General features: G+C 47.1%; 2 protein-coding genes across 3 annotated transcripts in view; both read left to right on the forward strand.

Annotated features, from left to right (window-relative positions):
* Window positions 1–15,916, forward strand: part of spred1 (sprouty related EVH1 domain containing 1) — a 62,339-nt gene extending 46,423 nt beyond the window's left edge. Inside the window, exons 2-6 of the mRNA XM_084096604.1 lie at window positions 1–13; window positions 1,085–1,253; window positions 10,815–10,864; window positions 11,702–11,845; window positions 13,080–15,916. The exon at window positions 1–13 is cut by the window's left edge and continues 156 nt beyond it. Of these exons, the coding sequence (XP_083952730.1) occupies window positions 1–13; window positions 1,085–1,253; window positions 10,815–10,864; window positions 11,702–11,845; window positions 13,080–13,682 (979 nt within the window). The 3' untranslated portion in view covers window positions 13,683–15,916. The remainder of the gene's footprint in view (window positions 14–1,084; window positions 1,254–10,814; window positions 10,865–11,701; window positions 11,846–13,079) is intronic.
* A 6,238-nt stretch (window positions 15,917–22,154) lies between these two features.
* The window catches only part of fam98b (family with sequence similarity 98 member B), a 31,920-nt gene continuing 29,074 nt past the window's right edge, over window positions 22,155–25,000 (forward strand). For both annotated transcript variants that reach the window (XR_014603955.1, XM_084096606.1), the window contains exons 1-2: window positions 22,155–22,313; window positions 22,820–22,968. Coding sequence is in view for 1 of the 2 variants with exons in the window: in XM_084096606.1 (XP_083952732.1) it covers window positions 22,276–22,313; window positions 22,820–22,968 (187 nt within the window). In the remaining variant the exon portion in view is untranslated. The remainder of the gene's footprint in view (window positions 22,314–22,819; window positions 22,969–25,000) is intronic.

The following is a 25,000-nucleotide window of genomic DNA, read 5'->3' on the forward strand; positions in this document are numbered from 1 at the left end:
CAAAGACAAATCGGTAACGGTGACATCATCGCACTCACAGGAAGTGTGTGTTGGCGCTGCTGATGTCATCAGCCAGACGCGCTGCTTGTTTGATGTCACTCAGAAATGCAGAACAATTTCCTTTTCATGCCGACTGCAACTTAACAGCACTATATCGCTTTTATTAATATTTTGAAGTAGTTTTATTTTCATGATTTCTGTTTATTTTAGTAAACAAAAAATATATATTTTAAATATTTATATTATATTTTATATTTATATTATTTTAGTACATTAAGTTAAGCTAAAAAAAAATAAAAAAATGTTGCCCTGGCAAAAAGATTTAATCTTTTCTTTTCTCTCCTTTAACGTTTATTTAATTTCCAATGTTTTTTTATAGTTTTAGTTTTAATTAAAATAATCCTGTTTTTTAATATCACTTTTATTAATATTTTAATACATTTTCGGTTTTAATTTTTACATTTTAGTTTAAGTTTTAGTAATTTTGTTGGGATTTAGACATTTTTTGTTTGTTTTATATAGTTTTATTTAAGTTTAAGTTTTATTTTTTGTACATCAAACTAAATGAGAAATGCTGCCTTTTATGGAAGCTTCTTTCCGCCACTGAATAAAAAATAAAAAAGGTAATTGTGTCTTAATCTTACAATTCTGACCTTTTTTTTTTCTTCTCAGAATTGCATGTTTATTTCTCACAATTCTGACTTTATAAACATGCAATTGGGAGATATAAAGTCAGAATTATGATATAAAGTCTGAGAAAAAAAGTCACTTTATAACACAATTGTGACATGCAATTCTGACTTAATATCACGCAATTCTGAGAAATAAAGTCAGAATTGTGAGATGTATCCTCTCAATTGTAGATAAAAAGTCGCAATTATCTTTTAAAATGTTTTATTCTGTGGCGGAAACAAGCTTCCATAGCCTTGGTCAAAAATATTTGACTTCAATTAACATTTATTTGAAATAATGATTTTTTTTATGGTTTTAGTATAAGTTTTCCAGTGTGTGAGTGCCTCAGCGAGCTGCTGTCTGTGAGTCATGAGTTTGATCCCGTGTGTGACGGAGCACTTCTGGTCCTCAGGTGCTGCTGGACTGCTGCATCCGGAGGGATCTGGTGTATAATAAAGTCAATCCCATCTTCCACCACTGGAGGATCGGCAACATGAAGTTTGGACTGACCTTCCAGAGCCCAGCGGACGCCAGGGCCTTCGACCGAGGGATACGGCGGGCGATGGAGGACATCAAGCAGGGTGAGCGTTTAGTGTCGTCACTGTGTGCTAATACAGCAAGAGTGCTCTGTGTCAGTCGCAGTGTGACGTCTGTGTGTTCACTCTCTTTGCTCACCTCGTAAAAACATGAACGGAAATGTTTTACAACATGTAAAATGTGTGCGATTAAAGTATCTCATTTCTGAAATGCGTTTTCATTATGGACTGTAAAAAAATATGAGCGTAGTGTCCGTGACATCACCCGTAGTGTTTCTGAAGAGCATTTTTAAAGCCCAAAGTGGGCGGAGCCGGCCGGCGCCATCTTGGCAGCGTCACTCCCGGATAAACGAAAATGGGCAAAGAGGCGGATTAGCTGTGTAACGCAGGTCCTCAGTGTTCCTCTCGCGTGTGTAACGCAGGTCCTCAGTGTTCCTCTCGCATGTGTAACGCAGGTCTTCAGTGTTCCTCCCGCGTGTGTAACGCAGGTCCTCAGTGTTCCTCTCGCATGTGTAACGCAGGTCCTCAGTGTTCCTCCCGCTTGTGTAACGCAGGTCCTCAGTGTTCCTCTCGCGTGTGTAACGCAGGTCTTCAGTGTTCCTCCCGCGTGTGTAACGCAGGTCCTCAGTGTTCCTCCCGCGTGTGTAACGCAGGTCCTCAGTGTTCCTCTCGCGTGTGTAACGCAGGTCCTCAGTGTTCCTCTCGCATGTGTAACGCAGGTCCTCAGTGTTCCTCCCGCTTGTGTAACGCAGGTCCTCAGTGTTCCTCTCGCGTGTGTAACGCAGGTCCTCAGTGTTCCTCCCGCGTGTGTAACGCAGGTCCTCAGTGTTCCTCCCGCGTGTGTAACGCAGGTCTTCAGTGTTCCTCCCGCGTGTGTAACGCAGGTCCTCAGTGTTCCTCCCGCTTGTGTAACGCAGGTCCTCAGTGTTCCTCTCGCGTGTGTAACGCAGGTCTTCAGTGTTCCTCCCGCTTGTGTAACGCAGGTCCTCAGTGTTCCTCCCGCTTGTGTAACGCAGGTCCTCAGTGTTCCTCTCGCGTGTGTAACGCAGGTCTTCAGTGTTCCTCCCGCGTGTGTAACGCAGGTCCTCAGTGTTCCTCCCGCTTGTGTAACGCAGGTCCTCAGTGTTCCTCCCGCTTGTGTAACGCAGGTCCTCAGTGTTCCTCTCGCGTGTGTAACGCAGGTCTTCAGTGTTCCTCCCGCGTGTGTAACGCAGGTCTTCAGTGTTCCTCCCGCGTGTGTAACGCAGGTCCTCAGTGTTCCTTCCGCGTGTGTAACGCAGGTCTTCAGTGTTCCTCCCGCGTGTGTAACGCAGGTCCTCAGTGTTCCTCCCGCGTGTGTAACGCAGGTCTTCAGTGTTCCTCCCGCGTGTGTAACGCAGGTCCTCAGTGTTCCTTCCGCGTGTGTAACGCAGGTCCTCAGTGTTCCTCTCGCGTGTGTAACGCAGGTCCTCAGTGTTCCTCCCGCTTGTGTAACGCAGGTCCTCAGTGTTCCTCTCGCGTGTGTAACGCAAGTCTTCAGTGTTCCTCCCGCGTGTGTAACGCAGGTCCTCAGTGTTCCTTCCGCGTGGGTAACGCAGGTCCTCAGTGTTCCTCTCGCGTGTGTAACGCAGGTCTTCAGTGTTCCTCCCGCTTGTGTAACGCAGGTCCTCAGTGTTCCTCTCGCTTGTGTAACGCAGGTCCTCAGTGTTCCTCTCGCGTGTGTAACGCAGGTCTTCAGTGTTCCTCCCGCGTGTGTAACGCAAGTCTTCAGTGTTCCTCCCGCTTGTGTAACGCAGGTCCTCAGTGTTCCATCCACGTGTGTAACGCAGGTCTTCGGTGTTCCTCTCGTGTGTGTAACGCAGGTCCTCAGTGTTCCTCCCGCTTGTGTAACGCAGGTCCTCAGTGTTCCTCCCGCGTGTGTAACGCAAGTCTTCAGTGTTCCTCCCGCTTGTGTAACGCAGGTCCTCAGTGTTCCTTCCGCGTGTGTAACGCAGGTCCTCAGTGTTCCTCCCGCTTGTGTAACGCAGGTCCTCAGTGTTCCTCCCGCGTGTGTAACGCAAGTCTTCAGTGTTCCTCCCGCTTGTGTAACGCAGGTCCTCAGTGTTCCTCCCGCGTGTGTAACGCAGGTCCTCAGTGTTCCTCTCGCGTGTGTAACGCAGGTCTTCAGTGTTCCTCCCGCGTGTGTAACGCAAGTCTTCAGTGTTCCTCCCGCTTGTGTAACGCAGGTCTTCAGTGTTCCTCTCGCGTGTGTAACGCAGGTCCTCAGTGTTCCTCCCGCGTGTGTAACGCAAGTCTTCAGTGTTCCTCTCGCGTGTGTAACGCAGGTCTTCAGTGTTCCTCCCGCGTGTGTAACGCAAGTCTTCAGTGTTCCTCCCGCTTGTGTAACGCAGGTCCTCAGTGTTCCTTCCGCCTCTCGCGTGTGTAACGCAGGTCTTCAGTGTTCCTCCCGCGTGTGTAACGCAGGTCTTCAGTGTTCCTCTCGCGTGTGTAACGCAGGTCTTCAGTGTTCCTCCCGCGTGTGTAACGCAGGTCTTCAGTGTTCCTCCCGCGTGTGTAACGCAAGTCTTCAGTGTTCCTCCCGCTTGTGTAACGCAGGTCCTCAGTGTTCCTCTCGCGTGTGTAACGCAGGTCCTCAGTGTTCCTCTCGCGTGTGTAACGCAAGTCTTCAGTGTTCCTCCCGCTTGTGTAACGCAGGTCCTCAGTGTTCCTCCCGCGTGTGTAACGCAGGTCCTCAGTGTTCCTCTCGCGTGTGTAACGCAGGTCCTCAGTGTTCCTCTCGCGTGTGTAACGCAGGTCTTCAGTGTTCCTCCCGCGTGTGTAACGCAATTCTTCAGTGTTCCTCCCGCGTGTGTAACGCAGGTCTTCAGTGTTCCTCTCGCGTGTGTAACGCAGGTCCTCAGTGTTCCTCTCGCGTGTGTAACGCAAGTCTTCAGTGTTCCTCCCGCTTGTGTAACGCAGGTCCTCAGTGTTCCTCCCGCGTGTGTAACGCAGGTCCTCAGTGTTCCTCCCGCGTGTGTAACGCAGGTCCTCAGTGTTCCTCCCGCGTGTGTAACGCAGGTCCTCAGTGTTCCTCCCGCGTGTGTAACGCAGGTCCTCAGTGTTCCTCCCGCGTGTGTAACGCAGGTCCTCAGTGTTCCTCCCGCGTGTGTAACGCAGGTCTTCAGTGTTCCTCTCGCGTGTGTAACGCAGGTCCTCAGTGTTCCTCTCGCGTGTGTAACGCAGGTCTTCAGTGTTCCTCCCGCGTGTGTAACGCAATTCTTCAGTGTTCCTCCCGCGTGTGTAACGCAGGTCCTCAGTGTTCCTGTTCTGTGCTGCAAACGCTGAATTAAAGTGACAGCGCATGTTTCGTGGTCAAAATGAACACAGATTGACCTGAAAATGTAGTCATTTCACCATAAGTGCGATTAATTAAATAAAATGTAGTAATCTCACCATAAATTTATTTAATTAAATACTACTTTTTTCACTTTAAGACCGGGGTAAAGCAAGGAAAACTACAATTTACCTCAACAAGGCGACATAATGACATTCGTGGAGGTGGAAAAACAAGTTCTTTGTGACATGCAAGATTTATTGTATTAAAATTTAAATGCAAAAGATTTTAATATAAATACATGGTTAAATATTTGACCACTTGCTTGAGCAACTTAATATATAACTAGATGTACCGCATGGCGGTACAAAATATGACCGCCGCTCAGGCCTGCACTGGCTTTCCACAAAAATAAATGACGTGGAGCAATTTGGCTGTATTGCGTGTTTATGTATATACCTAAAAAAAGTAGTAGTATGTGCATGTCTGTCTGTGTGTGTGTGTGTATGTGTTTGTGTGTCTGTGCGTGTATGTATGCGTGCGTACAGTACATGTGTGTGCGCGTGTGTGTATGTCTGTGCATGTGGATTTGTATGTGTGTGTATGGGTGTGTGTCTGTGCGTGTGGATGTCAGTGTGTGTGCATGCTTGCATTTGTTTGTATTCCTGCATGTGTGTGTGTGACAGTATCATCCTAAACCAGCAACCCTTCGCTCAACACCACCATCTACAGGCCGATGAGTGTACAGTCACTAAATGTGCACATAAATGAATTTATTTTATACCCCCCCATGGATGAAATTCTACGAAACTTAGCATACCCCCAGAGGATGTCAAGTTAATCATACACATGAAATATGGTGCAGTTCTGAACATCTAAACTGAAGATAGGGGCGATTAAAGCAGAATAATATTGCATTTTCATTTTTTATGGGAGGGGCGCAAATCACAAATGAGTGATTATGGGCTAGGTTGATGTGGGCCCTTAAGAGCAACATACCATACAAATTTCTTCATCCTCGGTGCCACGGTTCAGGTAGTTATTTAGGAAAAACTGCATTTTTTGGGTTTGGGGGGGCCCAGCGCGGGGGGGAGTGGCCCCCGGGGACCAAACGAAATTTTTCCGTAAAAGTCTAGTGGGGCTACATGCCCACCAAATTTCATGTTCCCCGGTGTTTCGCTGTCCCTGGTATCGTTGACGGAAAATTCAGTAAGATGACGAAAAAAAAAAAAAAAAAAAACTTTGACAATCCCTACATTTATATTATTCAATGCATTACTTCTATATAATTATGACCGCTGCTAGCGTAGCTAGCGAAAGCGGTCATAATTATATAGAAGTAATGCATTGAATAATACATTGTTTAAATTGTGTTTAAACGTGAACGCGCGTTCACAGCAGTGCTGTGTCTGACAGGATTATTCTCTCCAATAAATGCATCATAGAAATAAAAACTTCTCACAAAAAAAGCCCATTTAAAATTTGTTTGTCATATAAATGTATTAACTAACATTAACAAACAATGAATGAGCAATATATTTGTTAGTATTTATAAATCTTTTTTTAGTTGTTAGTTAAAAAATAAAACTATTTAAGCTCTGGTCCATTAATATTAACAAATACTTCTATAAATTTAACAAAGGTTATTTGAAAAAGTCAATTTTAAAAAGATTTAAATATGTTTTTTTTTTTTTTAAAGAGATACCTTATGTTAACATTTTTTTTTTTAAACATTTGTGTTTTATGTTAACTTTTACAAAGCATTACCCTCCCAGACAACCAATTAATGTGACACAGATAGATAGATAGATAGATAGATAGTGTCTGTGTCAATTTTCCCCAACCAACCCCCCCCCCCAAACCTGTAAACCTAGGGGAAACACTGAACGCAATTCTTCAGTGTTCCTCCCGCAATTCTTCAGTGTTCCTCCCGCAATTCTTCAGTGTTCCTCCCGCGTGTGTAACGCAGGTCCTCAGTGTTCCTCCCGCGTGTGTAACGCAGGTCTTCAGTGTTCCTTCCGCTTGTGTAACGCAGGTCTTCAGTGTTCCTCTCGCGTGTGTAACGCAGGTCCTCAGTGTTCCTTCCGCTTGTGTAACGCAGGTCTTCAGTGTTCCTCTCGCGTGTGTAACGCAGGTCCTCAGTGTTCCTCCCGCGTGTGTAACGCAGGTCTTCAGTGTTCCTCTCGCGTGTGTAACGCAGGTCCTCAGTGTTCCTCCCGCTTGTGTAACGCAGGTCCTCAGTGTTCCTCCCGCGTGTGTAACGCAGGTCCTCAGTGTTCCTTCCGCGTGTGTAACGCAGGTCCTCAGTGTTCCTCCCGCTTGTGTAACGCAGGTCTTCAGTGTTCCTCTCGCGTGTGTAACGCAAGTCTTCAGTGTTCCTCTCGCGTGTGTAACGCAGGTCCTCAGTGTTCCTCCCGCTTGTGTAACGCAGGTCCTCAGTGTTCCTCCCGCGTGTGTAACGCAGGTCCTCAGTGTTCCTTCCGCGTGTGTAACGCAGGTCCTCAGTGTTCCTTCCGCTTGTGTAACGCAGGTCTTCAGTGTTCCTCTCGCGTGTGTAACGCAGGTCTTCAGTGTTCCTCTCGCGTGTGTAACGCAGGTCTTCAGTGTTCCTCCCGCGTGTGTAACGCAAGTCTTCAGTGTTCCTTCCGCTTGTGTAACGCAGGTCCTCAGTGTTCCTCCCGCTTGTGTAACGCAGGTCCTCAGTGTTCCTCTTGCGTGTGTAACGCAGGTCTTCAGTGTTCCTCCCGCTTGTGTAACGCAAGTCTTCAGTGTTCCTCCCGCGTGTGTAACGCAGGTCTTCAGTGTTCCTCCCGCGTGTGTAACGCAGGTCTTCAGTGTTCCTCCCGCGTGTGTAACGCAGGTCCTCAGTGTTCCTCCCGCGTGTGTAACGCAAGTCTTCAGTGTTCCTCCCGCGTGTGTAACGCAAGTCGTCAGTGTTCCTCCCGCGTGTGTAACGCAAGTCTTCAGTGTTCCTCCCGCTTGTGTAACGCAGGTCCTCAGTGTTCCTCCCGCGTGTGTAACGCAAGTCATCAGTGTTCCTCCCGCTTGTGTAACGCAGGTCCTCAGTGTTTCTCCCGCGTGTGTAACGCAAGTCGTCAGTGTTCTCCCGCGTGTGTAACGCAGGTCCTCAGTGTTCCTCTCGCGTGTGTAACGCAGGTCCTCAGTGTTCCTCCCGCGTGTGTAACTCAGTGTTCCTCCCGCGTGTGTAACGCAGGTCCTCAGTGTTCCTCCCGCGTGTGTAATGCAGGTCCTCAGTGTTCCTCTCGCGTGTGTAACGCCGGTCTTCAGTGTTCCTCCCGCGTGTGTAACGCCGGTCTTCAGTGTTCCTCCCGCGTGTGTAACGCAGGTCTTCAGTGTTCCTCCCGCGTGTGTAACGCAATTCTTCAGTGTTCCTCCCGCGTGTGTAACGCAGGTCCTCAGTGTTCCTCTCGCGTGTGTAACGCAGGTCTTCAGTGTTCCTCCCGCGTGTGTAACGCAATTCTTCAGTGTTCCTCCCGCGTGTGTAACGCAGGTCCTCAGTGTTCCTCCCGCGTGTGTAACGCAGGTCTTCAGTGTTCCTCCCGCGTGTGTAACGCAGGTCTTCAGTGTTCCTCCCGCGTGTGTAACGCAGGTCCTCAGTGTTCCTCCCGCTTGTGTAACGCAGGTCCTCAGTGTTCCTCTCGCGTGTGTAACGCAGGTCCTCAGTGTTCCTCCCGCTTGTGTAACGCAGGTCCTCAGTGTTCCTCTCGCGTGTGTAACGCAGGTCGTCAGTGTTCCTCCCGCTTGTGTAACGCAGGTCGTCAGTGTTCCTCCCGCTTGTGTAACGCAGGTCCTCAGTGTTCCTCCCGCTTGTGTAACGCAGGTCCTCAGTGTTCCTCTCGCGTGTGTAACGCAGGTCGTCAGTGTTCCTCCCGCTTGTGTAACGCAGGTCGTCAGTGTTCCTCTCGCGTGTGTAACGCAGGTCCTCAGTGTTCCTCCCGCGTGTGTAACGCAATTCTTCAGTGTTCCTCCCGCGTGTGTAACGCAGGTCGTCAGTGTTCCTCCCGCTTGTGTAACGCAGGTCGTCAGTGTTCCTCCCGCGTGTGTAACGCAGGTCCTCAGTGTTCCTCCCGCGTGTGTAACGCAGGTCCTCAGTGTTCCTCTCGCGTGTGTAACGCAGGTCGTCAGTGTTCCTCCCGCTTGTGTAACGCAGGTCGTCAGTGTTCCTCCCGCTTGTGTAACGCAGGTCGTCAGTGTTCCTCCCGCTTGTGTAACGCAGGTCCTCAGTGTTCCTCCCGCTTGTGTAACGCAGGTCCTCAGTGTTCCTCTCGCGTGTGTAACGCAGGTCGTCAGTGTTCCTCCCGCTTGTGTAACGCAGGTCGTCAGTGTTCCTCCCGCTTGTGTAACGCAGGTCCTCAGTGTTCCTCTCGCATGTGTAACGCAATTCTTCAGTGTTCCTCCCGCGTGTGTAACGCAATTCTTCAGTGTTCCTCCCGCGTGTGTAACGCAGGTCCTCAGTGTTCCTCCCGTGTGTGTAACGCAGGTCTTCAGTGTTCCTCCCGCGTGTGTAACGCAGGTCCTCAGTGTTCCTCCCGTGTGTGTAACGCAGGTCTTCAGTGTTCCTCCCGCGTGTGTAACGCAGGTCCTCAGTGTTCCTCCCGTGTGTAACGCAGGTCTTCAGTGTTCCTCCCGCGTGTGTAACGCAGGTCGTCAGTGTTCCTCCCGCTTGTGTAACGCAGGTCCTCAGTGTTCCTCTCGCGTGTGTAACGCAATTCTTCAGTGTTCCTCCCGCGTGTGTAACGCAATTCTTCAGTGTTCCTCCCGCGTGTGTAACGCAGGTCCTCAGTGTTCCTCTCGCGTGTGTAACGCAGGTCGTCAGTGTTCCTCCCGCTTGTGTAACGCAGGTCGTCAGTGTTCCTCCCGCTTGTGTAACGCAGGTCCTCAGTGTTCCTCTCGCATGTGTAACGCAATTCTTCAGTGTTCCTCCCGCGTGTGTAACGCAATTCTTCAGTGTTCCTCCCGCGTGTGTAACGCAGGTCCTCAGTGTTCCTCCCGTGTGTGTAACGCAGGTCTTCAGTGTTCCTCCCGCGTGTGTAACGCAGGTCCTCAGTGTTCCTCCCGTGTGTAACGCAGGTCTTCAGTGTTCCTCCCGCGTGTGTAACGCAGGTCGTCAGTGTTCCTCCCGCTTGTGTAACGCAGGTCCTCAGTGTTCCTCTCGCATGTGTAACGCAATTCTTCAGTGTTCCTCCCGCGTGTGTAACGCAATTCTTCAGTGTTCCTCCCGCGTGTGTAACGCAGGTCCTCAGTGTTCCTCCCGTGTGTGTAACGCAGGTCTTCAGTGTTCCTCCCGCGTGTGTAACGCAGGTCCTCAGTGTTCCTCCCGTGTGTAACGCAGGTCTTCAGTGTTCCTCCCGCGTGTGTAACGCAGGTCGTCAGTGTTCCTCCCGCGTGTGTAACGCAGGTCCTCAGTGTTCCTCTCGCGTGTGTAACGCAGGTCTTCAGTGTTCCTCCCGCGTGTGTAACGCAGGTCGTCAGTGTTCCTCCCGCTTGTGTAACGCAGGTCTTCAGTGTTCCTCCCGCGTGTGTAACGCAATTCTTCAGTGTTCCTCCCGCGTGTGTAACGCAGGTCCTCAGTGTTCCTCTCGCATGTGTAACGCAGGTCCTCAGTGTTCCTCCCGCTTGTGTAACGCAGGTCCTCAGTGTTCCTCTCGCATGTGTAACGCAGGTCCTCAGTGTTCCTCCCGCTTGTGTAACGCAGGTCCTCAGTGTTCCTCCCGCGTGTGTAACGCAGGTCTTCAGTGTTCCTCCCGCGTGTGTAACGCAGGTCGTCAGTGTTCCTCCCGCGTGTGTAACGCAGGTCTTCAGTGTTCCTCCCGCGTGTGTAACGCAGGTCCTCAGTGTTCCTCCCGCTTGTATAACGCAGGTCCTCAGTGTTCCTCCCGCGTGTGTAACGCAGGTTCTCTGTGTTCCTCCTGGCACATACACACACACTGCTGGAGGCATCACATCGACTGATGCGACCTCACACACACACACATTAATAAAAGTATTATAGTGATTATTTTTAAGTAGAGTATAAAATGAAATCAAGAGCTTGTGTGTGTCTCCTCTAGGTTTTCACCGCTGTCAAAATAAAAGTCCCGCCTATTACGGCCCCACTTATCGGCCCAACAGAAAAACTTTGCAGCTGATGCCCATAATTAATAAATGCCAAATATTGACAGTTAATATTGTCCTCTTCTTGCCTCATGGAGCCGCTGTTGTGTGTGTGTGTCTCAGTGATGTTCAGTGCTAGAGATGCTTGTGTAACTAATGCTGGTCCTGTGTGATCTGATTGTGTGTGTGTTCACCTGCAGGCGGCCCGCAGAACAGCGACACGGACACACCTGAGGACGCTTCATCACAGGTGAGGCTCACACACACACAGGGAATTATCATTCAGCAAAGAGCACAGATAATACACATTTTATGAAAGTGTGAGTGTGTGGGAAGTACTGACAGGAGACTGTAGTCACAGGAAGTGTCTCTTAGCAACCACAGGATGTTCATTATTGGAACAGATATAAACAGACCTGTACACACACTCCTCACTCATGTGACACACACACACACACACACACACACACACACAGCATTATTAGTGTGACATTTCCTCTTTCTGTTTCTTATGGAGCGTCGGCTGCTGCTGGTTTCACACGCGCGTCACATGACCTCCGTGTTCTGATGCGTGACGCAGTAATGCTTCACCGGTGTGAACGTCAGGCGTGTGTAATAAACATGTTTTTTTAAAGATGATGTTTATGAAACGAAAGGATGTCACGCAAATGCGCATACATGAAAGAACTCAATATTCCCGAGTCTTTTAAAAGATTGATTCAGAATGAGCGGATCGTTCATGACTGGCCCTCTTTAGCTGAGGAAACAGGACTGGGGGAATTTGCCTGTCAAAGTGTTTTAAAAAGTGTTCATTATTCTAAGGTACCATTAATTATAAATCTGTGTTCAATAGGGTACATCTGGATGGGCCATGTGGCATTAAAGTTGATTAATATTTTATGTAAAATATGCAGTATTCATTCATGGGGACACAACATCCACCGAACTGTAGGAATGACCCAAATATTTCTTGTATCTGTCAATCAATATGAGCTCATCAAAGCTGCAGGTGTAAGAGCTTCTGTGATCTGTGACGTCATGCTGAGTTTTACTGAGTGTGTTGAAGTGTGTGTGCTGTGATTGACAGGAGAGTGTGTGTGTGGAGACGCCCGTGAGAGACGTCTTCTGTCCTCGAGCCATCGGCTCCAGCGAACTCTCCCGCGGCTCTTATGTGCGAGTGCAGCCCTTCGACCACACGCTCACAGCTAACCAGCGGTTCCTGCCTCCACAGGTACACACACACACACACACACACACACACACACACACGCTCACAGCTAACCAGCGGTTCCTGCCTCCACAGGTACACACACACACACACACACACACACACACACACACAGCTAACCAGCGGTTCCTGCCTCCACAGGTACACACACACACACACACACACACGCTCACAGCTAACCAGCGGTTCCTGCCTCCACAGGTACACACACACTCACACACTCACACACACACACACACACACACGCGCTCACAGCTAACCAGCGGTTCCTGCCTCCACAGGTACACACACACACACACACACACACACACGCTCACAGCTAACCAGCGGTTCCTGCCTCCACAGGTACACGTACACACACACACACACACACACACACACACACACAGCTAACCAGCGGTTCCTGCCTCCACAGGTACACGTACACACACACACACACACACACACACTCACAGCTAACCAGTGGTTCCTGCCTCCACAGGTACACACACACACACACTCTCTCTCACACACACACACACACACACGCTCACTCTCTCTCTCTCTCACACACACACACGCTCACAGCTAACCAGCGGTTCCTGCCTCCACAGGTACACACACACACTCTCTCTCACACACACGCTCACTCTCTCTCTCACACACACACACACACACACACACACACTCACAGCTAACCAGCGGTTCCTGCCTCCACAGGTACACACACACACACTCTCTCTCACACACACTCACACACACACGCTCACTCTCTCACACACACACACTCTCTCTCTCACACACACGCTCACTCTCTCTCTCACACACACTCACACACATCACTCTTATGTGCGAGTGCAGCCCTTCAACCACACACAGCTAACCAGTGGTTCCTGCGTCCACAGGTGCAACACACACAGACACACACACACACACACACACACTGCTAACCACAAATTCCTGCCTCCACAGGTGCAACACACACACACACACGTTTGTTTAGCTATACTTGTGAGGACATTCCATAGGTGTAATGCTTTATATACTATACAAACTGTATATTCTATTCCCCTACAGTAACCCTACCCCTAAACCTACCCATCACACACACACACACACACACACACACAAACAAAAACCCAGCAGAAGTGCAGGAATACGATCTCATCTCCAGGTGTCAGGACTCTTTCTGTTTCAGATGTTTACAGAAGCAGAGGAACTTCCTCCTGACGTGTGTGTGTGTGTGTGTGTGTCGCAGGTCTCCTTCAACCCCAGACGTCACGTGAGCTTCCACATGGACGAGGAGGAGATCGTGCGCATCAACCCACGCAAGGACGTGCTGATCCGCGGCTACGAGGACTACCGGCACCCGGACCTGTGGAAGCGCGACCCTGAGCGCGAGGCCCCCGACGAGAAGAGCCCGTACACGTACGGCGAGGCCCCGGAGCGGCTCAAGCTCGCGGTGAAGACCCAGCAGCCCGCGACTAAAGCATCCCGGCGGCGGCGCGAGGACGGAGAGCGCTCGCGCTGCATCTACTGCCGCGAGGTGTTCAACCGCGAGGACAACCGGCGCGGGCAGTGCCAGGACGCGCCGGACCCCATCCGCCAGTGCATCCACCGGGTGAGCTGCATGCTGTGTGCCGAGAGCATGCTCTACCACTGCATGTCCGACGCGGAGGGCGACTTCTCCGACCCCTGCTCCTGCGACGCCAGCGACCCGCACTTCTGCCTGCGCTGGCTAGCGCTGCTGGGGCTGGCGGTGCTAGCGCCCTGCATGTGCTGCTACCCGCCGCTGTTAGCCTGCCACCGCTGCGGAGAGGCCTGCCAATGCTGCGGCGGGAAGCACAAGGCCGCCGGCTGAGCGGGACGAGCCCGCGGATTTACACCGGCCCTCGACGGGCGTAGCGCGACTCAGTCCTGTGGAGAGAGCGTCAACTGCAGGCGTTAGCGGCGTCAGGAGCGTCCTCGTCGCACGGACACGGAGAACACGCTAACACATCGCGTGCAACTATGAAGAAAAGATATTGTGTACTTGTACAGTGGTTCTAACACTTGGCTATTCCGTGAGTTATTAACCGTGCGCTAATGCACAGATGCGCTAAACATGTTGTTAGCATTAACGACAGCGGTCGCTAAGACTCTTGTTTCACGCGGCTGTAGAATATATTCCAGATGTTTTCTTTTGATTCTGTCAATCATTAACCCTACAGGCACTTATAACCCTGCTCCTGTTCGAGACTTTTAACCGCTGACGGTTTAACCCCTGGAGAGCCACAGGAAATGGACGTTTATTCTTACTGTGGAATACAAGTGTTTATATTTTACATGCATGTTTAAAAAGTGTTTTCTGTTTTTAAAATCAACATTGTTTTGACTAATAACCAATGTTTTTTTGTGCAAAGATGATGTGTTAGTTGACACATGTATTTGAAACGTGTTGTGGGTAAAATCCCGTCACGGTTAACTTTCTATGCAAGTATTTCCACGAGACTCTCGGACCTCCGCACACACAGTCCCGTTCCTCACGCTAGCCGACGTTCAGGGAAACTTCGCGCGGCCTATTGTCACTAGTGTATGAAGCACCGCTCACGCAGAAGTCACTTAAAAATCAGCTTTCTGTTGGTCTGCCAACTTTTGGTGCGTTCAAGTCCTCTTGGGAAGTTCGTATTTACGAGGTGGGAAGTCGCGTTTATGACAGCGATCAAGTCACTTTCGCCGAAGTAAGATGGCGGTGTACTTTCTCTTAATTAATTACACAAAAATACAGCAAGGTTCTGGTTCTAGAAAATGAAGAACAAAGTAATATGCATCAGGTGTGCTTGCTTTTTATTTTATTTTATTAATTTATGAAGCCACTGCAAATTTTATTGTTACATATTATATTGTTATATTATAATGCCATCATAATCTGTGCAGGCAGTTAGCTTACTCTGCTGTAAATAGAAAAGCCTGACAATATCACCGCTAAATACTTTAAGTATTGTGGTATTCACCGTGTTTTCGCTCACTGACACGCCCACGACTCGTAAAGATCGGCTCTTAAAGGAAATCCCGAGCTTCCCACAGGTATTCACGAATAAATAAATACGATCTTTACAACATGACTTGAACACACAATTTTTGTTCCCTCACGCGGGATTCTGATTGAACTGACAGGATTTTGCCCGCGAAGTTTCCCCTAGCAACGGTAACGTGAGCGCGCGTTTCCATGACGACCCGCTGTAAATACAAACACTATTCCCGCATTCGTGATGATCGCTGCTGACGGAACGTGTCGTGGTTTGATTTGACAGCATTATGTACATAGATCACCTGTTAATACTGTTTCACATTGAAAAGTAGTGGAGATGATGATGATGATGATGAATGACGTCCGAGATTTTAATCGAGATTCTCTCTAGTTTTGTATTGCCGAAAGATTAAAGGTTTGTGAAGCTCGTCTTATGAAGCTGCTAGAAACAATCACTAACTGCATCGCGAGAGTCTCCTTCCTCTACGGATGACTGTTAAACTCGATCTAGTTGTAGTCTTTACCCTCGAGGCGTGTGTGTGAGAGGCTTTTCCTCCGGAATCGGTCGATTTCTACGATCTCGCGAACATGCACCGCTTTCCTCGTGTGACGCACCCGTCATGTGACTACCAGTTTAATCACGTGCTGCTATTGTTTTATATTCGTGTTTTCTTCTCTCTTCATGGAAATATAACTCTGGAATGCATAACTCCCGTAGGCTCTGGCGAGATGGTGTGGTTCTCGTGAAGCTCTTCCGTGTTTCCGTGGTTTATCCCTCCTCCTCCTCCTCCTCTTCCTCAGAAGTGCCTCCCCTCCCCCGCTCCGCGCGCTCCGGCTCTAGCTCAGCTCTGATCTGTGTATAGCTGTTTCTATTATGGTTTGAAAATACTAAATATATGATGTAATATTTATAGTTCAGTAACTCATGTCATAGTTGTATTTTCTGTATACAGATGTAGCTTGTTACTTTCATAAATATACAATGTAAATATGCATACAAATGTTTGTAACTGTTTTTGTTAAACCGTACACTTATTACAGCAGTTAACATTACCATACACAATAAAAGGTGGATATAAATAGAACTTTGTGTGAGTGTGTGTGTGTGTGTCTGTGTCTGTCTGTGTGTGTGTGTGTGTGTGTGTGTGAGTGTGTGTGTGTCTGTGTGAGAGTGTCTGTCTGTGAGAGTGTGTGCATATGTGCTTGAGTGTGTGTAGTGCCTCTGTGTGTGAGAGTGTATATGTCTGTGATAGTGTGTGTCTGTGTGAATGTTCGGAGTGTGTGTGCGTGCGCATGCCTGTGCGCACTAGAGCCCGACCGATATGGATTTTTGGGCGCCGATGCCAATACCGATAAAAAAAAGCCAGATACCGATATATCGGCCGATATTATTTATGTGTATATTATAATACAGTAGCAATATTATTTATGTGTATTATAGTACAGTAAGTTTGGACACACTTTCCAATTGGTGTGTACAAACTTTTGATGGGTACTGTATATAGAATACACAGTATAAACAGAATAAATATATAAACGGTTTGCAATGATCACTCAAATGTGGTGATCAAACACTTGTGTGACAAAGATATGTAATGGAGGCAGGGTGAATGATAGAATGAGAATTTGAGCTGTAACCAAACTAGTTTGCATTGCATTTTATATTATATTATATTCTAAATACTGTTGCATAATCTTCACTAACGACTTTGTCTTTTAATTTAGTCAAGTTATTTAAAACATAACTTGTATCAATAAATATATCAAAAGTGTCACTGACAAAACCTTATCTTCTATTTTTAATCTTAATTTCTCTAATATCTACCAGTGGAGGAAGAACTCAGATCTTTTTAGTAAAGTAAAATTAATAATATCATAATGAAAACGTTTATAATTACATATGTACAGTAGTTATACTATTTTAAATAAGTAGTAAGCAAAATGTACTAAACGTGAAACTAGGCTATAGGGCTGGACCCGAATATTTGAATATTCGTTCGGTGGGTTGATATTCGATTTGAAAATTTGACATTCGAATATTCGGGGTTTTTTTTTTTTTTCACATCTGGGATCCCCCGCGAAACGGTTCTCATTCGCGCTTGAATAAGGCCGGCGACTGCGTGGCATGGCCATTTTTATTTCGGCTCCCATGTTAACAGGTTGGAGTTTGCACACTGCCTGCGTGTGACACGCGTCTCTCAGGCGCGGCTCGAGCCACGCGGAAAACGCATGCAAGCTAGAAATAGAACCGACGCGCAAGTGTTCCAGCAACCGGGAGTGTTCTCTGGCTAGAGCGCAGAACAGCGGAGTTTGTATGGACGAAGTGCATGTCTGAGCTTGTGTTTTGGATTAAGCTGTGTTGCTTTGACATTGTGGAAAATAGAATAATAGAAACAAAATGTATTAGCCTTTTTACCCGTTATTATCAATCTAAATTAATCTCGTTTTTAATTTAACTTAATTTCGTTTTTCTTTATTTAAATTTCGTTTTTCTTTATTTAAATTTCGTTTTTTCTTTATTTAAATTTCGTTTTTCTTTATTTAAATTTCGTTTTTCTTTATTTAAATTTCGTTTAATTTCTTTATTTAAATTTCGTTTTTCTTTATTTAAATTTCGTTTGTCTTTATTTAAATCTACCCTTTACTGTGTCAGTAATTTTGTTAGTCAGAAAAATATTAGACTACCTTAAAAGTATTGCTTAATTTAACAGACCTGTGTGTGTGCGTTTTATATCACTAATGCAGTGTCCATTCTCAGACGCGTTCTCTGCCTGTGAGGTGCGCCGCTTCCCGCTCGCGCTGTTCTGTAGTTTACTAAAAGTGTATTAATTCTGAACGTGTCGCGTCTCGCATGTCCATCTGGCTACTCTTAATGCAAAATGGCACTATATAAAGTGTTATAATTACATAAATTATTGGAATATTGCTTGATGTTGTAACGTAGCAGAATGAGCTTTAACACTGTGTCTACACCGGACGCGGCCGTTATTTTTTTGCCACTTTTGCCAGTTCTTTGTGACAGCTTTTAGGTGCTTTATTAGCAGCGCCAGCGCCATCCTTACATAAATCACTGCATCGCTGCATTTTTTTAAATATTAATTTATCGGCCATTATAAATGCCGATACCGATAGTTAGGAAAATGCCTTATATCGGCCGATAATATCGGCCCGCCGATATATCGGTCGGGCTCTAGTGCGCACGCACGCACGGAATCTGAAAACTCAAACTTTTGAAAACGGGATTCAGAGCGCAAAGTTTAGAGACTGTTATCGTCTCTACAAGACTACACACACGTGGATCTGGTAATCAGTGACATCATGCAGCTGTATATTACACACACACACACACACACACACACACACACTTACTGGCCTGAGACACTACACACATACACACACACACACACACACCTACTGGCCTGAGACACTACACACACACACACACACACCTACTGGCCTGAGATACCACACACACACACCTCTACTGGCCTGAGACACTACACACACACACACACCTACTGGCAGGGCCGGCCCTGACCAATTTGCTGCCCTAGGCAAGATTTTACCTGGCGCCCCATGCATCACAGCCCATTTCACCCTGTCATTGTGTTCATGATTTAGCATATATATATATATATACACACACACACATATACACACACACATACACACACACACACACATTACAGCTGAACTGTTTCCAACACTCATAATAAATCATCATATTAGAATGATTTCTAAAGGATCATGTGATAGACCGGATGTCACATGTGACACTGAAGAATGGAGTAATGATGCTGAAACTTCAGCTTTGCATCAAAGAAATAAATGATAATTTGAAGTATAATAAATTGAAAACAAATTATTTTAAATTGTAATAATAGCCTATATCACAATATTACATTTTTTCTGTATTTTTGATCAAATAAATGCAGGCTTGATGAGCAGAAGAAACTTCTTTCAAAAACATTAAAAATAGTAATGTTTCCAAACGTTTGGCCTGTACTGTATCCCCCCCAAAACTGCACAACTGTAGAGTAAAACATTAATAAAAAAGTGATAATAAAAAATGCGTCTTAAAACTGACATGATTGTTACAAAATCACAGTCTGGGGACTCAGAACTCAGAACAACTGCTAACATTAAGTTTAAGGTAAAAATAACTGCCATGAAATTATAGTATCTTACTCCTATGCAATAAATTGTTCATTCACTACATCACTTTACCTCTGTCTTTATCCTCTTCTCTTCTTTTTGGCACTGTATCTATCGCAGACTATGCTCATTTATAATGTGTCATGTGAATTCGGCCATCCGTCACAATCAGGAAACTTTCACCGTGTCTAGAACTGGCGCGAGCTGCCAGGCCCGTTTCTACGAGCTGTGTGTTAACAAAAGCAGGTATAATCATCACAGACTCCACTCACCCTGGACACCCCGTTTGAACTGTTACCGTCAGGACGGCGACACAGATCACTGGCCACAAGAACATCCAGGCGCAGGAACAGTTTCTTTCCACAGGCCATTTCCCTCCTGAACACTTAACATGCCCCCCAAGGCATATGCCTGTAAGTGCAATACTCCCACTGTCTAGTGCAATATTCTCTAACTCAGGTGATATTTATATCTATATTATTCATACTACTCAAAATACTGTAAATATGTTCATAATCTGTAAATGTTTATTCGGACTAAACCCAACTGTGACCCTACTTTTTTACTTTTATACTATTTTTATTTATTTTTTATATATTTTATTCTTAGAATTTGTATTACTATGTTTCTTGTTGTATTTGTATTTGTATATGTGCACTGGAAGCTTCAGTACCAAGAAGAAATTCCTTGTGGGTGCAAGCACACTTAATAAAGCTCTTCTGATTCTGATTCTGACACACACCTACTGGCCTGAGACACCACACACAGACACACACACAGACACACACACACACACCTACTGGCCTGAGACACCACACACAGACACACACACAGACACACACACACACACCTACTGGCCCGGCAGCAGAATACAGCAATTACAGTCAGTTTTGAGGATCCGTGGGGATCATTTTGATAACGTAAAAGTAAAGGAATCTTTTGTGTTTTAGTACATCATTGTGGTGTAAACGTGCCTTAAAACACTGAACTCTTTCACTGATGTTATTATCATATCGACCGTCTCTAGATCAGTTCAAAGCCAAAGATCATCTCATCCGACTATCACCTGGTCCAATCAGGACATCCGACTATCACCTGATCTGCATATTCACACACCCCCCTCAGTCAGGCTGAAGTCTCTCTGGTCCAATCAGGACATCCGCCTATCACCTGATCTGCATATTCACACACCCCCCTCAGTCAGGCTGAAGTCTCTCTGGTCCAATCAGGACATCCGACTATCACCTGATCTGCATATTCACACACCCCCCTCAGTCAGGCTGAAGTCTCTCTGGTCCAATCAGGACATCCGACTATCACCTGATCTGCATATTCACACACCCCCCTCAGTCAGGCTGAAGTCTCTCTGGTCCAATCAGGACATCCGACTATCACCTGATCTGCATATTCACCCCCCCCCCTTTCCTCCCTCCCCCCCTCAGTCAGGCTGAAGTCTCTCTGGTCCAATCAGGACATCCGACTATCACCTGATCTGCATATTCACACACCCCCCTCAGTCAGGCTGAAGTCTCTGGTCCAATCAGGACATCTGACTATCACCTGATCTGCATATTCACACACCCCCCTCAGTCAGGCTGAAGTCTCTCTGGTCCAATCAGGACATCCGACTATCACCTGATCTGCATATTCACACACCCCCCTCAGTCAGGCTGAAGTCTCTCTGTTCCAATCAGGACATCCGACTATCACCTGATCTGCATATTCCCCCCTCCCCCCTCCGTCAGACTGAAGTCTCTTTGGTCCAATCAGGACATCCGACTATCACCTGATCTGCATATTCACACCCCCCCCCTCAGTCAGGCTGAAGTCTCTCTGGTCCAATCAGGACATCCGACTATCACCTGATCTGCATATTCACACACCCCCCTCAGTCAGGCTGAAGTCTCTCTGTTCCAATCAGGACATCCGACTATCACCTGATCTGCATATTCACACACCCCCCTCAGTCAGGCTGAAGTCTCTCTGGTCCAATCAGGACATCCGACTATCACCTGATCTGCATATTCACACACCCCCCTCAGTCAGGCTGAAGTCTCTCTGTTCCAATCAGGACATCCGATTATCACCTGATCTGCATATTCACCCCCCCCCCCCCCCCCCTTCCCTCCTCCCTCCCTCCCTCCCACTTCGGCTCAGCAGAGGCTGTGATTGGATAACTGGAGTAACCAGTGGACCAATGGCATCGCAGCATTTCAGATGTTGGTTTGGTGGCTCTGAAACAAGCCCGATTGCAGAAACTTATGTTTTATTATGAATATTGTATGCCAATTTCACAGGAAGAGATGACTTTGTTATCTTGAACAAACATTTACAGCACAATTTACATCATTACACTATAATGCTGTTTCACAACATGTGAACATGAAATCACATGTTGGCATAAAATAGCCAACACACTTTTCTTACTAATGCGAATTTTATGTATCCCCCATAAATACAAATATACATTTTAATAATTTGATTCTCATATCTAATCGCCTCCTTGGTAAACAACTTTTGAAAACAGTGTAGTTTGAACAGTAGCAAAAAGAAAAATGTTTTAAATGTTTTTAGGGAAAAAGCCCAAATATGAAGAAGATGCTGTGCGTATCGCCACCTAGTGGACTCTTCTGCCTCGCCATCTGCGCATGCGCTGTTTTGCGCGGACCTTCCTGATTACGGAGATTGCGCGTCCACGCGCAGGCGTCTTTAAAGAACCCGCTGCACACACTTTACACTCTAGTGTAGGATTAAAGTTAGTGAAAGCGAACAAACACACACACACACACACACACGTGCTTCACATTACTCTGCTTTTGTGTTCCACTGAAAAAATAAACTTTAAGTGCTCTTAAATGTCTTAAATAATGGTTACATTTTTGTTTTTAGCTGAATGATTTCTTATTTAAGGGCTTATCAGTTATGACATTCAATAATGCTGTTATATTCACACTTCTATCTGTGTGATATGTGCTCAAAACTGAATGCAGGATTTTTATGACAGATTCTGAAGGGGAAAAAAGTGGGAACAGGATTACAACCGCGATTACACGGCATTGGAAACTATAGTTACTATGGTATTTTTAGGGATCTCGAGCGACCAAAGTCAACAGATTACATTACACAAACCTGTGTTTCGATGGGAACTCTTGTTTTGTTGTGGTTTCCTCCCGGGCGCGTTTGAGTGACGCACTGCTGCAGACGCGCGCGTGGGGGGATTTAAATGAAACTCTAATGCTCATTATTGTGATTTATGTATTTCGTTTAATCATATGTGAACGTGTTTAAGATGGAAAGCGATATTCTCGACATCCTGGATCAGCTCGGGTAAGCTGCAGATCAATCGCATGAGAAATGTGGTTTGTTTTTTATGACAATGATTAGAAACTGTGATCAAATGATAATGTTTAATGGTCGGATGTATTTATTTGTGGCACGTTGATGAGAAGTTAACGTATTTTCCTCTGGTATTGTGATAAAGTAGTTAAGTGTTGTGTCTATTGCAAATTTTAAGTATAATGTGTTCTGACTCTCTTCATGTTCATTTTTATATGTTTCTGTATTCCACAATGTGATAGAATAAACATATTGGCATTATCTATTTCAAAACTTAAATCACAAAATGCCTCAAGAAAAGGAAAGAAGTAATTAAAGTCTTTGGTATCATTCACCACCAGTTAATTATTCACATGGAGAGACTCCAGTTTAAATGTTGCTAATCAGCAGTAAGAGGGTAGAAATACTAAAGAGTAGCAATTACCTTTTAATTTATTTATTAACCCAAACCCATTATAAAGTAATTGTCTATGAAAGTATAAACCTGTGATTGGCAGGTACGAGGGGCCACTGTCGGAGGAGGCGGGGCTTCTGGCGGCGTGTGGGCGGGGCTTCAGCTCATCTGAATATGCCAGTCTGGTGACGTGGCTCTCCTGCAGACTCTCACGCATCACTGATTCACACACACAGGAGTCGCTCATCACAGGTGACACACACACACACACACACACACACTCACTCACAGGAGTCACACTCCTGCAGACTCTCACGCATCACTGATTCACACACACAGGAGTCGCTCATCACAGGTGACACACACACACACACACACACACACACACACACTCACAGGAGTCACACTCCTGCAGACTCTCACGCATCACTGATTCACACACACAGGAGTCGCTCATCACAGGTGACACACACACACACACACTCACTCACAGGAGTCACACTCCTGCAGACTCTCACGCATCACTGATTCACACACACAGGAGTCGCTCATCACAGGTGACACACACACACACACACACACACACAGGAGTCACACTCCTGCAGACTCTCACGCATCACTGATTCACACACACAGGAGTCGCTCATCACAGGTGACACACACACACACACACACACACACACACACTCACAGGAGTCACACTCCTGCAGACTCTCACGCATCACTGATTCACACACACAGGAGTCGCTCATCACAGGTGACACACACACACACACACACACACACACACACTCACTCACAGGAGTCACACTCCTGCAGACTCTCACGCATCACTGATTCACACACACAGGAGTCGCTCATCACAGGTGACACACACACACACACACACACACACACACACACTCACTCACAGGAGTCACACTCCTGCAGACTCTCACGCATCACTGATTCACACACACAGGAGTCGCTCATCACAGGTGACACACACACACACACACACACACACACACACACACTCACTCACAGGAGTCACACTCCTGCAGACTCTCACGCATCACTGATTCACACACACAGGAGTCGCTCATCACAGGTGACACACACACACACACACACACACACTCACTCACAGGAGTCACACTCCTGCAGACTCTCACGCATCACTGATTCACACACACAGGAGTCGCTCATCACAGGTGACACACACACACACACACACACACACACACACACACACACTCACTCACAGGAGTCACACTCCTGCAGACTCTCACGCATCACTGATTCACACACACAGGAGTCGCTCATCACAGGTGACACACACACACACACACACACACACACACACACACACACACACACACTCACAGGAGTCACACTCCTGCAGACTCTCACGCATCACTGATTCACACACACAGGAGTCGCTCATCACAGGTGACACACACACACACACACACACACACACACACACTCACAGGAGTCACACTCCTGCAGACTCTCACGCATCACTGATTCACACACACAGGAGTCGCTCATCACAGGTGACACACACACACACACACACACACACACACACTCACAGGAGTCACACTCCTGCAGACTCTCACGCATCACTGATTCACACACACAGGAGTCGCTCATCACAGGTGACACACACACACACACACACACACACACACTCACTCACAGGAGTCACACTCCTGCAGACTCTCACGCATCACTGATTCACACACACAGGAGTCGCTCATCACAGGTGACACACACACACACACACACACACACAGGAGTCACACTCCTGCAGACTCTCACGCATCACTGATTCACACACACAGGAGTCGCTCATCACAGGTGACACACACACACACACACACACACACACACTCACTCACAGGAGTCACACTCCTGCAGACTCTCACGCATCACTGATTCACACACACAGGAGTCGCTCATCACAGGTGACACACACACACACACACACACACACAGGAGTCACACTCCTGCAGACTCTCACGCATCACTGATTCACACACACAGGAGTCGCTCATCACAGGTGACACACACACACACACACACACACACTCACTCACAGGAGTCACACTCCTGCAGACTCTCACGCATCACTGATTCACACACACAGGAGTCGCTCATCACAGGTGACACACACACACACACACACACACACACACAGGAGTCACACTCCTGCAGACTCTCACGCATCACTGATTCACACACACAGGAGTCGCTCATCACAGGTGACACACACACACACACACACACACACACACAC

This window comes from Abramis brama, assembly GCF_963993115.1.
Source record: "Abramis brama genome assembly, chromosome: 21".
Taxonomy (NCBI): Eukaryota; Metazoa; Chordata; class Actinopteri; order Cypriniformes; family Leuciscidae; genus Abramis; species Abramis brama.